At 43.0% G+C, this 15,485-nt stretch overlaps 1 protein-coding gene across 1 annotated transcript; it reads left to right on the top strand.

The window, feature by feature from the left end:
• Nucleotides 1–615: 615 nt before the first annotated feature.
• LOC122939190 (protein QNR-71-like) lies at nucleotides 616–10,645 on the top strand. The gene is made up of 11 exons (XM_044295214.1): nucleotides 616–751; nucleotides 2,647–2,799; nucleotides 2,870–3,013; nucleotides 3,087–3,251; nucleotides 4,943–5,101; nucleotides 6,925–7,272; nucleotides 8,146–8,295; nucleotides 8,373–8,475; nucleotides 8,538–8,740; nucleotides 9,795–9,885; nucleotides 10,495–10,645. The coding sequence occupies exons 1-11, from the start codon at nucleotides 685–687 to the stop codon at nucleotides 10,643–10,645; spliced, it is 1,734 nt and encodes a 577-aa protein (XP_044151149.1). The 5' UTR covers nucleotides 616–684.
• Nucleotides 10,646–15,485: the final 4,840 nt, after the last annotated feature.

The raw sequence follows: 15,485 nt of genomic DNA, 5'->3' as shown, positions 1-15,485 counted from the left end.
ATTGTGATTTCACTTGGAGGATTCAAGTTCTTTCTGTTGCTGTTTTGTGGTTGGATCACTTTTTCTTACAATGACGTCCGATTCTCTATACAAATGTCTTTTGATATATCTTCTGCAAAAAAAAAAAAGAAACGAGATTTGAGAGTCGGAGATTCAAGGGAGTGACTCATAAGCACATGAGCAGGGATGCTGCTCCTTTAGGCCTCATGCACATGACCGTTGTGTGTTTTGCGGATCCGCAAAACACAGATGGCGTCTGTGTGCGTTCCGCAATTTGCGGAACGGTAAGGACCGCCATTAATATAACTGCCTATTCATGTCTGCAAAACGCGGACAAGAATAGGACTGGTTATATTTTTTTGCAGACCACGGAATAGAGCAACGGATGCGGACAGCACATGGAGGGCTATCCGCATCTTTTGTGGCCCCATTGAAGTGATTGGGTCTGCATCCAAGGCACAAAAACTGCGGCTCGGACGCGGACCAAAACAACGGCCGTGTGCATGAGGCCTTACTTGAAGTCAGCCATCTTTCCCTAGTTCCTACACATGATGGGCCTGCAGGCTTTTCATAGACAGGAGGAGGGATCATGGGGACTGGCTGCTATATTGTGCAGCTGTGACTTGTTGAGCCCAGTTTAAATGCTGGTGCACAGGTCCCTGCCCAGCTCATTCCCCTTCCAGGATGTTGCCTGTAGTAGTGGAAGGTCTGGTGGTGCTCTGCCTGGTCTCCAGCATTCAGGCAGGAAAACGTGAGTGAGGGTCTAACATGGTCATTGTCATGTGTCTGTGTATACAGTGGGGGGCTAGCAGCAGTAGAGCTACAAGATCCAGACTGTACAGATGTAGCAGAGATAAAAGGAGATGATGATGCCACTGAAAACCTTTGGAAAAGTCTAAATAGTTTTTTTACCATGTTTACTTAATGTGGTAACAATCCCTTTTAGCTCTGCTACATCTGTATATTGATGACCTACACATTCAGACTGTATGACTGATATATAGGTTGTGTAACCCCCTGTGCTTGCTAATATACTGTGAAGTGTCAAGCCCTCTGTTCAGTGTTGGACTGGGGTACCTAGGGCCCACCAGTAAAATTAATTTTGGGGGCCTACCATACGGATACATTCAAATATAAATTTTATTTAATGTGTTTTATTTTTATTTTATATATATATATATATATATATATATATATATATATCTATCTCTCTCAATCATAAGCTGGTTGAGGTGCTGTACATTGAATATATGTATGTTGTGCAGGGGGTGGGAGACTAGGGGCCCACCAGGGATTCCCCTGTATTCCTGTGGGCTAGTCCAAGCCTGCCTCTGTTTTAAACTGTCTAAGTATTCAACTTGTACAGACTGTTGGTGTGAACCGTGTGTCTGCTGTGGACTTTCTGCTGCAGGATTTCTGTTACATCAAATTAAAGCTGAAAAGGCTTTCATTTTGTTGCACAATTTTCCAGTGCAAATCCTGTGGGTTTGTTACAATGCAGAAGGTGAAACTGGTAAATGGTGTAAACCTATAACTTGCAGCACAGGTTATATACAGGTTCTGCTGCGGAAATGTTATGCAGCATTTAAATTTCTTCCTTCTCTTTTGTTTAAAAAAAAAAAAAAAAAACTTCTTTACTAGTGCTATGAATCTGAATATTCAATCTTACTATATGACCGTGCACATTGGTTGAACAATTCTTAGCTGCAGCTATACATGTAAGGCTACTCTCACACCTGCATTAGGTACGGATACGTCTGGTATCTGCACGGATCCGTCCTGACTTGCATTGAAAGTCAATGGGGGACGGATCTGTTTTAAAATTGTCAGTGAAAACTGATCCAGCCCCATTGACTTACACTGTAAGTCAGGACGGGTCCGTTAGGCTCCGCATCACAAGCCGCGTTTTGGTGTCCGCATCCAGAGCGGAATGTAGGCGGAACGAAGCCAAACTGATGCATTCTGAATGGATTAGCCTTATCCATTCAGAATGCATAAGGGCAAAACTGATCAGTTTTTAACTGTTTGTGAGCCCTGAAACAGATCTCACAAATAGAATTCAAAACGCCAGTGTGAAAGTAGCCTTAGTCAATATTGGATGTTCAAAATGGTCAAATGTTCTATGAAACCAGACAATGGCTGAAAAATCTTTCTGGGATCATTATTGGACTTCAAATCTTTGGCCAGACATTGCAGATAGGAAGTTGCACAAAATGGCGGTCTTTCACTACTTGTGGTCAGACCTATGATGGGGGGGAAACTGAACACTATTTGATGGGGTTCATCTGATGGATGTGATACTTTTTCATTCTGTTTCAAAGATGGAGCTGACCATAGATGAGCAGAGCTGTGGTAGCATTGTGAAGGGGCCCTAAACCGTACATGGTTAGTGTTGCACTACGTGTAGTATTAGGACAAGTATCTTTACTGTCCAGTATTTGAGCTATAGGGGTAGTATACAGTACATGGAAGCTGCAGCTCACTCCATAGAACTGCTAACTACATAACATGCTGAACTCGCAATGTCTTGCTGGCAAAGAACATGGGAACTTCTAAGTCCATGCATGGATCCAGCTATCCTCTACTTTGTCGAACACATTGGTTTTGCAATCAATATCTATTAAACCACAATAAGTAACTTAACAGGGTTTCAGGATGTAATGGAGTTTGGAAGGAAATCTGGCTCTAGAGGTCCCGGCAACCAGATAAATCGCTGGTCTCCTGATACCAACTCGTGGAATGAGACACTGTACCCTGTCTGGAAGTCTGGGGATACAAGATGGGAACACTGCTGGAAAGGTATTACTTGATATAACTGTAATAAAATGTACATGACTTAAAATCCTGCTGACTTCATATGTTTGTCCAGGTGGCAAGGTTGTGGCATTGTTGACCAGTGACAGTCCTGCGCTGATAGGGTCAAACATCACTTTTGCTGTCAACCTGCAGTTTCCCAGATGTCAGAAGGAAAATGAAGATGGAGACATTGTCTATGAAAGAGGGTGTGGAAATGGTAAATACAGTGAGACTACAGAATGTTGAATATCTAGATGTGTAGATGACATTTTACAAGGTTGTCTATTTAGATTCCTCCAGCTTCCCAGACGATTATGTGTATAACTGGACCAAGTGGATAGAGTTCTGTAACGAAGGAAACTGCAGCTTTGCTAACAGCTTTCCAGATGGCAGACCATTTCCATATGACCCTCGCTGGAGGCGACACAACTTCATTTACATTTTCTCCACTCAAGGTATGTTTCTTGTGTAGTGCCTGTAATCTACTTGGTGCTTTACACCTACAGGTATCTGACCATCTTCTGTCCAATGAGAACTATGGATTTACAGTAAAGATCAAGGCATGAAGAACATGTGTATTGTATTGGTGCTGCTATCCCTGTAGAAACCAAAGTTCATTGTGTGTGAAAGTGGCATATGTTTGGGCCTGTTCCACTGTAGCTGGTGACTGCTGTAAACTGGAGGGGATGTTGGGGACCCCCATCCCACACACTGACCTGATATTGATGACCTATCCATGGCTGTAACTTAAACTGTAATGGAGTGTCGTACTTGTTGGATCAAGCAGAGATCTTTATCTTGCTCTATGGCAGAAAGTAAATACTCAATGCATTCCCTATAGACAGATAATGTTATTTAGTGTAGGTGTAGCCTCAGTGTTGTGTGAGAAGACCTTCTGGTAAGGGTGCTGAGAGATATTTTATATATATATATATATTTTTTTTTATTTTTCTTGAAGCAAAAATCTGGATTAGTGATGAGCAAACGTGTGTTCAAGTTCTGCGTACAGGTTTGGGTTATCTAAGAATCCAGTTATGGATTCCACTACCACGGACCATACTGGAATTTGACTGCATACACCACAGAAGCCTGTAAGCAGGGTCTATAGCGGGGATCAGCAACATTTTGGTACTCCAGTTTCTGTGAAACTACAATTCCCAGCATGCAAACATGACTGACTTGTTCTAACTCCACAGAAGTGACAAGAATTCTGGGGTTGTAGTTTCTAAACAGATGGAGTACTCGAGGTTAATGATCCCTGGTCTATAGGTTCATTCACTACAAACTTGCTATATATCTCTTTAACACTAAAGTGTTTTGATAAGGGCCAAAACCAGGATTGGAGCCTCTATGGACTTCAGGTATAAAGATGATCCCCCTGTTCTGTTTAGAGCCACACCTGGTTTTGGCTCACTATCGCATTTCTGCCTCTGTTTTGGTCAAAGTGGTGACTTCCAGTTTACTGTATTCTGGGGTCTTCATTGGGATTGTCCAACCATGACAAATCACTTATCTACAGTATAGGTGCATATAGCAGGGTCTGACCACTGGGAACCCCACTGATCACAAGAATGGGATGAATCCCAGGGTAAGTAGATTCCCATAAAACTTTAATACTGTGCAGAGTGGGAGCTCCATACAGTATTAGAATGTATTTGCTCCAATGAGCCAAAGTTATTACTTCACAGATTCTTGCAAGATTTTGATAACTTGGTGAATTACTGTAAAAAAAAAACTTGACGCTGAACTCTGGTTTGGTTCCAAGTGGTACCTTGGAACCGAACCAGAGTTCGATATCTAATTTTACAGTAATCAATTCAGTTATTGCAATTAGTCTTGCAAGACTTCATGAAGTAATAACTTTGGCTCATTGGAGCAAATATAAAGATTTGTGCAGGTTGACTCCAGATGAGAAATCCATCCATACCAGTCCATGAGTGGTGCTTCAAGTCAACAGGATCTCCAGCAGACTCTGACCAGAATGAGGTCCAATGTCCTGTGGACAGGTGAAGTTATGGTAGGGATACCTTTTTTAAGATAACCATTAAGGACTGAAAACAAAGCTTTTATGGAATGTGCAAGCCATTGCACATGTAGATGACTCTTGTTCACATGCCTCAGATTGAAGAATGGTCTCTCTTGTCAGGCCAATATTATGGAATGATTGGGAGATCGTCTACTACTCTGTCCATTAATACTGCAAACATCACTGCTGGAACGCAAATGATGGAGGTCAAGGTTTTTAGAAGAGGTTCTCATAACCACTACCCAGTTGCTACAGCAAGCAGCATTTATGTTGTAACTGGTAAGCTATGAAATCTATGTAAAGGCACCAAATATGCAGCATTTGAACAGTGGTGGCTACTAGAGATGACCAAACTTCATTTTGAAATTTGTTCACACTTCGTTTACTGGTAAAAGGTGAATTGTTATGGATTTTGTTACCATGGACCATAATGCAATTCTATGCCTTTAGAGGCATTCTGTTAATTTATTCCGTCGTAATTGAAGTCTATGGGGGCTGCAAAAACAGATCTGCCCCGTTTATGCAGGAGAAGACTCCCCTGCATAACTGAAACGGCTCCGTTTTGCAGCCCGTAGAATTCTATTATGACGCAATCCGTGCACGTTCTGAGTTTAGCTGTTAATTACTAATGAGACTGCCTCCTTGACTCCAATGTCCATGATGAGAAATTATTTAATTATTCATCATAACTTGTAATTTGGTTATTCTCCAACATGCAGATGTTGATCAGCTCACACAACTATCATTGTAACATAGTAGTAGTAGTAGTAGTAGTAGTAGTACTACATAAGGCCGAAAAAAGACATTTGTCCATCCAGTTCGGCCTGTTATCCCGCAAGTTGATCCAGAGGAAGACTCCTCTCTAGTAGCTATAGCCTGTAATATTATTACACTCCAGAAATATTATTACACTCCCTTTTATGCTCTTCCTATGCTTGAGTTATGTGATTGGGTCAATTGACCGGCAGCTAATTCTATACGAGTAAGGGCTCTTTCACACTTGCGTTGTCCGGATCCGTCGTGTACTCCACTTGCTGGAATTACACGCCGGATCCGGAAAAACGCAAGTGAACTGAAAGCATTTGAAGACAGATCCGTCTTCAAAATGCGTTCAGTGTTACTATGGCAGCCAGACGCTATTAAAGTCCTGGTTGCCATAGTAGTGGCGAGCAGTATACTTGCCGTCCGTGTGGCTCCCGGGGCGCTCCAGAATGATTCACTCTGAAGCGCCCCGGGAGCCGCACAGACGGTAAGTACACTCCTCCCCCGCCCCCCACTACACTTTACCATGGCAGCCATGGTAACATTCAGAAAAAGCTAAACGTCGGATCCGGCAATGCGCCGAAACTACGTTTAGCTTAAGGCCGTATCCGGATTAATGCCTTTCAATGGGCATTAATTCCAGATCCGGCCTTGAGGCAAGTGTTCAGGATTTTTGGCCGGAGCAAAAAGCGCAGCATGCTGCGGTATTTTCTCCAGCCAAAAAACGTTCCGGTCCTGAACTGAAGGCATCCTGAACGGATTTCTCTTCAGAATGCATTAAGATAAAACTGATCAGGATTCTTCCGGCATAGAGCCCCGACGACTGAACTCTATGCCGGAAGAAAAGAACGCAAGTGTGAAAGAGCCCTAAGCATACAGGGAAGACTGTTTACTGATGGGACCACCCAAATGACACCTGAACTTATTTAATTTTTTATTTTTTTTTCGTATGTCAGATTGCTGCGCAAATGACCTTTATGCCACAAACTGACTTTTCACTGCTCCTGCCAGGTCTAAAAGGGGGAAGAGGGAGGACTGGCAGGCCCATCTCATTAATTTTCTATGCCAGTTTTAGGGATAGAAAATGGTCTAAATCTAAGCCAGCAAGGGAGCTGGAATAGATTTAGACAGATGGTGGATACACCTAAATTTATGTAGAGGCCAGCACCTCTACATGCATTAGGCATATCCACTGCCAGCGCAAGGGGTATTAAGACTGTGTCTAAAATGCCAGTATTAAACACCCTGCGTGTTTTGCCTAATAGTGTCCCACAATCTGCTCGGCTCTAACATGACTTTCACGGTGACATGTTCGCTCTAAATTTTTTATTTTTTTTAAGATCAAGTTCCATTTTATGTGAACCTTACACAGAAGAATGACAAGAATTCCTCAGACAGCATCTTTATTAAGGATTCACCAATCAAATTTGACATCCACATCCATGATCCAAGCAATTATCTCAAGAATTCTGAATTGACATTTGATTGGGACTATGGTGATGGGAATGGGTCATCTGTTTCCAATAACCCTGTCTCTAGTCATACTTATACCATGCTTGGAAGCTTTAGGGCTAACTTGACCATCAAAGCTGCCATTCCTGGTCCATGTAAACCTGTTGGACCCACTCCAATCCCTACACAACCTCTACCAACCACCACCAGTACTTTCACCACTTCCAACTCTACAGGTGAGTTGTATAAAAACAAAAGTATGTAAGCTTGATATTTTATGATTAAAGGGGTTTCCTGGCCCCTGATATTAATAACCTACCTCAGGAAAAAGGTCACTAATATTAAATCTGAGGGTCTGACGCCCTACCCCCAAGCACTGTTAATGGTACAGGAAGAGCAGTAGTTGTGCCAGGTTACTGCAGCCCAGCCTGCTTCTAATTACTTTAGTGGTAGCTGAGTTGCAGTAATCCAGCATAGCCACTACAGAGCTGTGCTTGTTCTATTCAAAGTATTGGCTCTAGCACCAGAGGCTGCCGGGAACAGCTGATTGGCAGAGTGTGGGGGTGTTGGAAACTCAACGACTGGATGTTAATGACCTATCCTCAGGATGTCATCACTGTAAGGAGCCTGTAAAACCAATTTAAGCGTTGACCCATCCTCGGGTCATTAATAGCCAATCAGCTGTTCCCTGCATCTTCTGGCGCTAGCACTCTGAAAGGAACGGGAAGCATGGCTGAGTGTAGTGGCTGTGTGCGATTACTGCAGCTCCGCTACCACTGAAGTAACCTGGCACAACCACTAAGCTGCTGGTTCCACTTACAGTGCTAGTTCTAGCATGGGGGGGGGGGGGGGGTGCAGGGTGTTGGACCCTCCCTGATTATAGGTTAGTGACCTATCCAGAGGTAGATCATTAATATCAGCCTGGAAACTCCTTAAGGTTTGCTTAGGAGATGCACAAGTAGTATCAGGCAGTGGGATTGATCTTGTGTCCATAATGTGTGGGGAAGGGGGTGGGGGTTTGACGGTGCTGCGGGTAATCCTCTGTAACAAAAAAAGTACAGTGGGCCATATGTGCATGAGGACTTTATTTTCACCTCCTCCGCTTGCAGATAACTCAACAGAACTACCACCACTTGAAACTGAAACTTCACTACTGACAACTGAAATGCCAAACATTACAACCATTCCATACACCACTTCTACTCCTGGTTGCTTCATATATAGATATGGTTATTACAGCACTAAGATTACAGTTGTAGGTAAGTTGTCAGTCACCTATACAGCTAGGCTTAGAATGTACTGTGTCTAGAATCTGACTTGCTCTTTCCTACTTCAGATGGTATCCTTGAGGTCAACATTGTTGAAATGACAAGCGTTCAAGTAGCCACATCTCAGACTGAAGGCTCTCTTGTTGACTTTGTGGTGACTTGCGAAGGAAGGTATGTCTTGACAAACACCCTGTAAGACTGATGTTCCCTGTGTTTTGACATTGTTCCTTCAGTCTGCCTACAGATGCCTGCACGGTAGTCTTGGATACTAGCTGCATGATTCCCCAGGACATGGTTTGTGAAGAAGTTCCATCTTCTGATCAATGCTTGCTGATCCTAAGAAGAGCATTTGAGCCAGGATCTTACTGTGTAAATATCACACTAAGTGATGGTGCAAGTTTGGCTCTTGCTAGTACGCTGGTGTCTATAGATGGTGGTAAGTGACGCCCTATTGGTTTTTAGTGCCCATAGGATTGACAGCCTGAAGTAGCTCACACTGTAAAAGCTTCCAATGGATGTTAACCCCTATTGGGCACATTTCAGGGTTCTACAAATTTAATACAGCAAATTGCTGTCTCAACTGTTATGACCTCTTGTACACATGCAGATAATCAGCCCAAATATCGGGGATGAGCATTTGTAGAAACTCTTGATCCCGATAATTGCCCTGTGCAAAAGCTATTGGCGTTCAGGTCTTTCAGCTAGCTCCTAGGATCAGTTTCTGTGCAGCAGATCAGCCTGTGTAAACAGGATCTGCTGCCCAAAAAAAATGTATGCTACAGCCATTGTTTGTGCCTAATCACTTGTCCCCATACAGCAGAGGTGGTTGCTGTATGTAAATGCATCTCTTACCTCCACTGATTATTGGGTAATGAGGGACATCTGGCTCATTAAATTACCTGAAACATAGGCCTATGTAAAAGGGTTCTCCGGGAATGATTTTAAAAGGCTTCCAGCAACCTGTCCTAGAATGTGAGGAAGACTGGTTGCCTGGGGGGTGAGGGTTGGGGAGGGGGAAGCCTCACTACACCCTGCACCTTTTGTACAATAGATGGTGATGATGTGATCCTGCCTACATGCCATGTATGACAGAAGAACTCACTAATACTTAGTATATGTAAGTGCCAGAGCATAGTGTAGCGAGACCCCCCCCCCCCCCCCCTTCCGCAAGTGGAGGCAACCAGTGCTCCTCACATTCTAGGACATGATGCTGCCACCAGCCATTTTGAATCGGTCCTGGAGAACCCTTTCAAGTGAGTTTCCGCTCTTCATATTCTAGACAAACATTCACAACAAGGAGTGACAGTGCAGCTTGTTAGTCCAACCTGCTTCCTCTGACTACCTCTCCCAACCATAAATGTATCCTTAACTTTCAAAAGCTTGACTTGAAGATAGTCATTTGCATCCAACTATTACATTTGTGCAACAGGACTCAAAAAAGGTATTAAGACATAAGGAAATCTACTTTATTTTTAATTTTTCCCCTGTAGGTTCTAAAACGCAGCAGACTGTTTCCGCAGTACTTGTTCCCCTCGCTTTGGTTGCACTTGTTGCTGTGGCGCTTGGTATTACCCTTTACAGGTAAGTTGGTACTCCTGCATTCATTTAAAACATGGTTTTGGCTTTTCCATTTGACATCTTAGCATTTGGAGCTGTAAAGATACTTTCTTCCAACCAGCATTGTGGCTGGTGGCAATATTAACTTCTCTGGCCAGGAATCCTGGGTCGATATCCAGAAATCTATTGGTGTTCTAGAGATTAGCCTGCGCAGTGTAAACTTGGATTAGAACATCTAAACAAATTGCACTAGTGGACAATTCTGGGTAGTCTGGCCAACCTTTTTGTCTAAGTTTATACCACTTAAAGTTGAACTTTCCACTGTTTTGTTTGACCAGGGGGCATAGCCTTTTAATGTGGTGCAAAGCATGTATACCAGTCTGATTTGGTGGACACTGCACCAAAATATTTCAAAACCTAATGGGCCAAATTGAATCCTGTTTTTTATAGAACAAGGTCTAGTTGCACTCACATTAGTAAATACAGGATTTTTTTTTTTTTTCATACGTTATAACTGGCTATAATATAGCAAAACTTTTAAGCACAATTGCTGCATGTACCGTAATTTTGATTCTATCAATTTAAGGAAGAACTTGGTATTCATACTTAAGCAAACTGCCTTTTATCATCTAGGAAATGCAAGGAATACAAACCAATTGCAAATGCTTCAGATGGAAGAAATGATCAAGGCATCATTGTGTACTTCAGTCAGATCAAAGATGTTCTCTTCAAAAAAAGCAACGAGCGCGATCCTCTTCTGAAAAGCAAGGCTGCAATAATATAAGATTCTTAAAACTCAGAATGTCTGCCATATCTTGGTATGCTGCTGCTTGGTCCTTAATCTCAGTCATAAAGCTGTAGTAGAAATACTTGTTAATAAAGTGTTTCCTTTAACTGGTGTCGTGTCTAAAATGGGTAATGGTTACAACCTGGTCATTCTTGCAGTCAGAGGCCGTCTGGAACAGTGTTAATATACATTTATCCCTCCAGTTCGGTATTACAGTAGAGAATCCATACACAAGGTTTTATCTACGGAAAGAAACTTTTTGATCATAGGTCTTGTGCTGCATGTGATCAGTGGAACTGTAGATTTGATAAAAATGTTTATTACCCAAGAGTAATGGACTTGTTTGCAGCACCCTCATGATTCAAATCTTCTGCTCTATAGGACATTTAACTTCAAAGAACGGGAAACACTTGTATTAAAGTGCCTAATTTGTACTGAGACCGTTCCTCACATGTGCAACCAGTAGCCTTACCTGCTGCAGCAGGATTGGATTGATTCACGTAGTTTACTGAGGAAAATCTTCCCAACATGCTGTCACCACTCCAGTACTTCACTGTGGAGCTTGTTTGTGGGAATAACCAGCTCTGTGTCAGCCACAAGAGGGTTTTGAATTTTGTATAAAACTGTCTTTAGGGGTTGCAGTCATTTATAAATCCATTTATTAACAGATATTTATAGCTTGTATATGACTTGCAATATTTAACCCCTAAGGCTACTTTCACACTGGCGTCTCGGCTTTCCGTTTCTGAGATCCGTTCAGGGCTCTCAGAAGTGATCCAAAACAGATCAGTTTTGCCCTAATGCAGGGGCGTTGCTAGAGTCTGAAGAGATCCAGGGCATGAGCCCATGTGAAGCCACACCCTTACCACTGGGGGAGGGGGCCTTCACAATAGTTCGTAACCCCTTTCAGCAGTTCCCCTTTAGTGAATGGGGTTAATAACTACAGTGAAGGGCCTAGCTGTCTGGGCAAACCCCACCTCAGGACAGGGAACAGGAATCAGAAACCGCTCTAAAAGATGGACCACCCTCTCCACCTCAAGTCCTTTTTTCCATTGCGTCACCATGACTGCATACAAGGAGATTGACCTGTAGGGGCAGGAACAGAGAGGTTTAAATTTGCCCCCCCCCCCCCCCCCCAAAAAAAAAATATGTTTCCTGTCCCTACAGAGGACATGGCAGAGAAAGGTCTCCCTGTATGCAGGATGATAAAGTTTCCTCTTCACCTGGATTCTTGGACAGTGTTGCACCATTTGGGATAATGGTGTCCTCCCGCGATCCAGTACGAACCCTGGACAGGGGGTGGATCAGGAGGGCTTGCTCCAGTAGATCTAGAGGCTGCTCCTGGGGCAAAATCTCCCACCTTGCCTCTGGTAGGTTAAGCTGGGTTTTGCACGCCCGACACTTCATGCGCATAATGATGACTTCGCTTCCAGCTGACAGTGACGCAGGGCAGCATTCTGGCTGACTGACATAAAGGGGTCTGTCCTCCTAAGGAGCCAGATGCTCGATTGTGGCCATTGGGAAGTTCACTTATTGACTTTTCATAATGTGTGTTGGTCAGGGTGTCTGCTTGATTTCCACTCCCCCCCCCCCTCCAACCATGTTATATTATAAAATGGGGTAGATCCCTTTTTATACGAAGTGCCTCCTGATTTATTTTTACTTTTAAGCCTCCAAGGAGGCACAAAAGAACGTTAAGAAGTTGCTCAAATGCATTTCTTGTAACATAAGGCTTCAGGATAATTACCCCAAAAAAATGTGTAAAGTTTGCATTACTAGTATCGTTCGTGAGGAAACTCCCTCACTAAGGAAAGAATTTCAAATGATACAGGAAGAAGTAAAATCTTCCTTGTCTCAATTGTCGTCTACTCCTGGGAATCCTCCTCCTCCTCAAAAGAAAAAGTTTATCTCCTTCATCCTCAGATTCTGAGGACCTTGTCGATGATGCTTCCTCTTTTAAAACTGCGGAAGATGAGGAGGGGGCTTCTGAAGCAGAATCCTGAGTAATAGAAGATCTTATTTTTCTATGGATGATATGGCAGATCTGTTGAAAGCAGTCAGATCTATTATGGGGGTAGAGGAAGTGCAGAAATTTCACTCCATTCAAGATGAAATGTTTTGGGGTCTGAGTCAAAAAAGTATTTCCTATCAACGAGTATATAAGGGATATGGTTTTAGTGGAATGGTCAGACCCTGAAAGACGCTTGGGGGTATCTAACACCTTCAAAAATCAGCTACTATTTGATCCGGTGGAATCTAATCCTAAAATAGACACACAGGTGGCAAGTGAATAAAAAAAAAACATTACATGGGATGCCTCCCAGTTAAGAGATTCTATGGACAGGAAGGCCAACAGTCTGTTGAGAAAGTCATGGGAAGCAGCAATGTTCAACCTTAAGTCCAACATCGCAGCAACGTCTGTAGCCAGGTCTATGTTCTTTTGGCTAAACGAGCTGGAGGATCATATCAGGGATAAAACATCCCAAGAGGAAATTTTAAATTCTATACCCCTACTAAAATCAGCCACAGCTTTTCTAGCAGATGCTTTGGCCGAATCAGTGAGGTTCTCTGCCAGAGACTCGGGTCTCTCCAATGTGGCCCATAGAGCACTCTGGATGAAGTGTTGGTCAGGTGACAAAACATCAAAAATGAAGCTCTGCTCCATTCCATTTTCAGGAGAATTTGTGTTTGGTCCAGTGCTGTTATTAACTGCCTGAATAAAGTACGATTAAAAGCGCTTTATTAAATATCGAATAACAATTGGTTCTCCACCACATTCAAAAAAAATCAGGCTGGTCGTGCGAGTTAGAGTCTGGAGTCTCGTATAAATATGTACCAGCTCGGCAAAACTCACATAAAAAAAAAGCCCACACATAAAGTGGCGTGATGGGAGTCCAGGCCACTATACTGGGTCTGTACTACTACACTATGTGACTCCAATGTAGATTGGCGTAAAAGGTACAACCACTGGTGGTATGGTTTTAATGGCTCAATGCTGGTTTATTAAACTACTACTGAACTTAACAAGGTGCTCTGTATTGCTCAACGCGTTTCTCTGCCGCTATTAAGCTGTATTTTTTTTTATTTAATGTGGTGGAGAACCAAATTTTATTCGATATTTAATAAAATGCATTTAAACGTACTCTATTCAGGCAGTTAATAGTGTCATACACCTAGTACGCCAAATAGTTATCTATTTAACAGTTAATCACTTTGGTCCAGTGCTGGACAATATCTTAGAGAAGGCCTCAGACAAGAAAAAGGGTTTTCCTGAAATCAGAATCTATAAGCGTAGGTATCCCCTTTCATTCCTCCACAAGTTAAGACAGGTCATATAGAGGAAAAGGAAAGTCAGGGGCGCTGGAGCTACCCCAAGGGTGTTGGAGGAAGGGGTTTCCTCCCCTCCTCTCATATGAAACCTGGCAAAAAAAAATGACGCCAGAGTGGGAGGGAGATTGCTAAATTTCCTTACGTCCTGGGAATCAATCTCCCTGAATCCCTTGACCAAGGAAATTTTAGGATTGGGATACAAGATCAAATACTCTTCAAAACCCCCAAATTGATTCTTATCAACCCGGTAGCAGGAAAAGATCTGTCAGGGAGTACAGGATTTTTTAAAGATGAATTTCATAGTCCAAGTTCCTTCCCCAGAGCATGGAAAGGGTTTCTACTCAAATCTCTTTCTGGTAAAAAAAAAAAGAGTCAATTTTGACGTAAATTTGTTTTCCCTTAGTCCTAACAGCAGCACAAGTGGGGTATTTGCCCCTGTGAAGCTGGTCAGGACAGGTGGAATTTTAATGAAAAAAATAAAAAATTCTGCCTAAGTATCCTAATTAACAATTAGCTAATTAAGCCCCTACCCCATATAACCCGGCCCCAACTGGACGGGGTTGCTTTATAACAAGTAAATGACAAAAAATCATACAAGGGGAGGGAAATTTGTGTGCTGCTGTTAGGACTAAGGGAAAACAAATTTACGTCAAAATTGACGCTTCCCTTACGTCCTAACCAGCAGCACAAGTGGGGAAGTAGCAAGAACCTCACCCAAATTGGGAGGGCTCCCTACTCCCCTCTCAGGAGAGGGCGGCACTTAAAACGGATTGTCCAAAGGCCATTCCCTCCGTCTGTCTAGACTTTAGACGGTAATGCGAAATGAAGGTGTTCAGAGAACTCCAAGAGGCGGCTGCGCAAATCTGATCCAGGGGAATCAGTTTCTTCTCCGCATAAGAGGTGGATACAGCCCTGGTAGAATGGAAGGAGGCGTCAAATCTTGGGACAGAAAGGCCAGACGGATTGCCTCTTTAATCCACCTACTCAGAGTGGGTTTTGAGGCCTTCAGGCCCCTGTTTTTCCCTGCATAGGTCAGAAGGAGGTTTTCTGATCTTCTAAATTCGCCTGTTCTGTCCAAATATATTCTAAGACCTCTTGAAATGTCCAATGTACGGAGCCTTTCCTCCTCGGGAGAAGTTGCAGCCGGTGAAAAGGTGGGCAGACATATTGTCTGATTAATATTAGAAAAAGTGGGAACCTTTGGTAAAAAGGTTGGTAAAAACCTTAACAGGACCTTGTCCTGAAGGATTTTTAAATAGGGCTCAGAAGCCCCCAGAGCCTGAAGTTCCCCAACTCTCTTAGCTGATGTGATAGCCAGTAGGAATGTGATCTTTAGGGATAGGAACCTCAAGTCCACTTCATTCAAAGGCTCAAAAGGGGGGACACATAACCCTTTTAGAACCACCGATAAGTCCCACTGTGGGATTGGTCTCAGGACTCTGGGTTTAAGTCTTTCGGCTCCCTTCAGGAACCTCTTGATTAGGGGGTCCTGAGAAATCGGTCTGCC

This window comes from Bufo gargarizans, chromosome 5, assembly GCF_014858855.1.
Source record: "Bufo gargarizans isolate SCDJY-AF-19 chromosome 5, ASM1485885v1, whole genome shotgun sequence".
Lineage (NCBI taxonomy): Eukaryota > Metazoa > Chordata > Amphibia > Anura > Bufonidae > Bufo > Bufo gargarizans.
The sequence above is the reverse complement of the archived record's forward strand: the minus strand, read 5'-3'. Positions and strand labels throughout refer to the sequence as shown.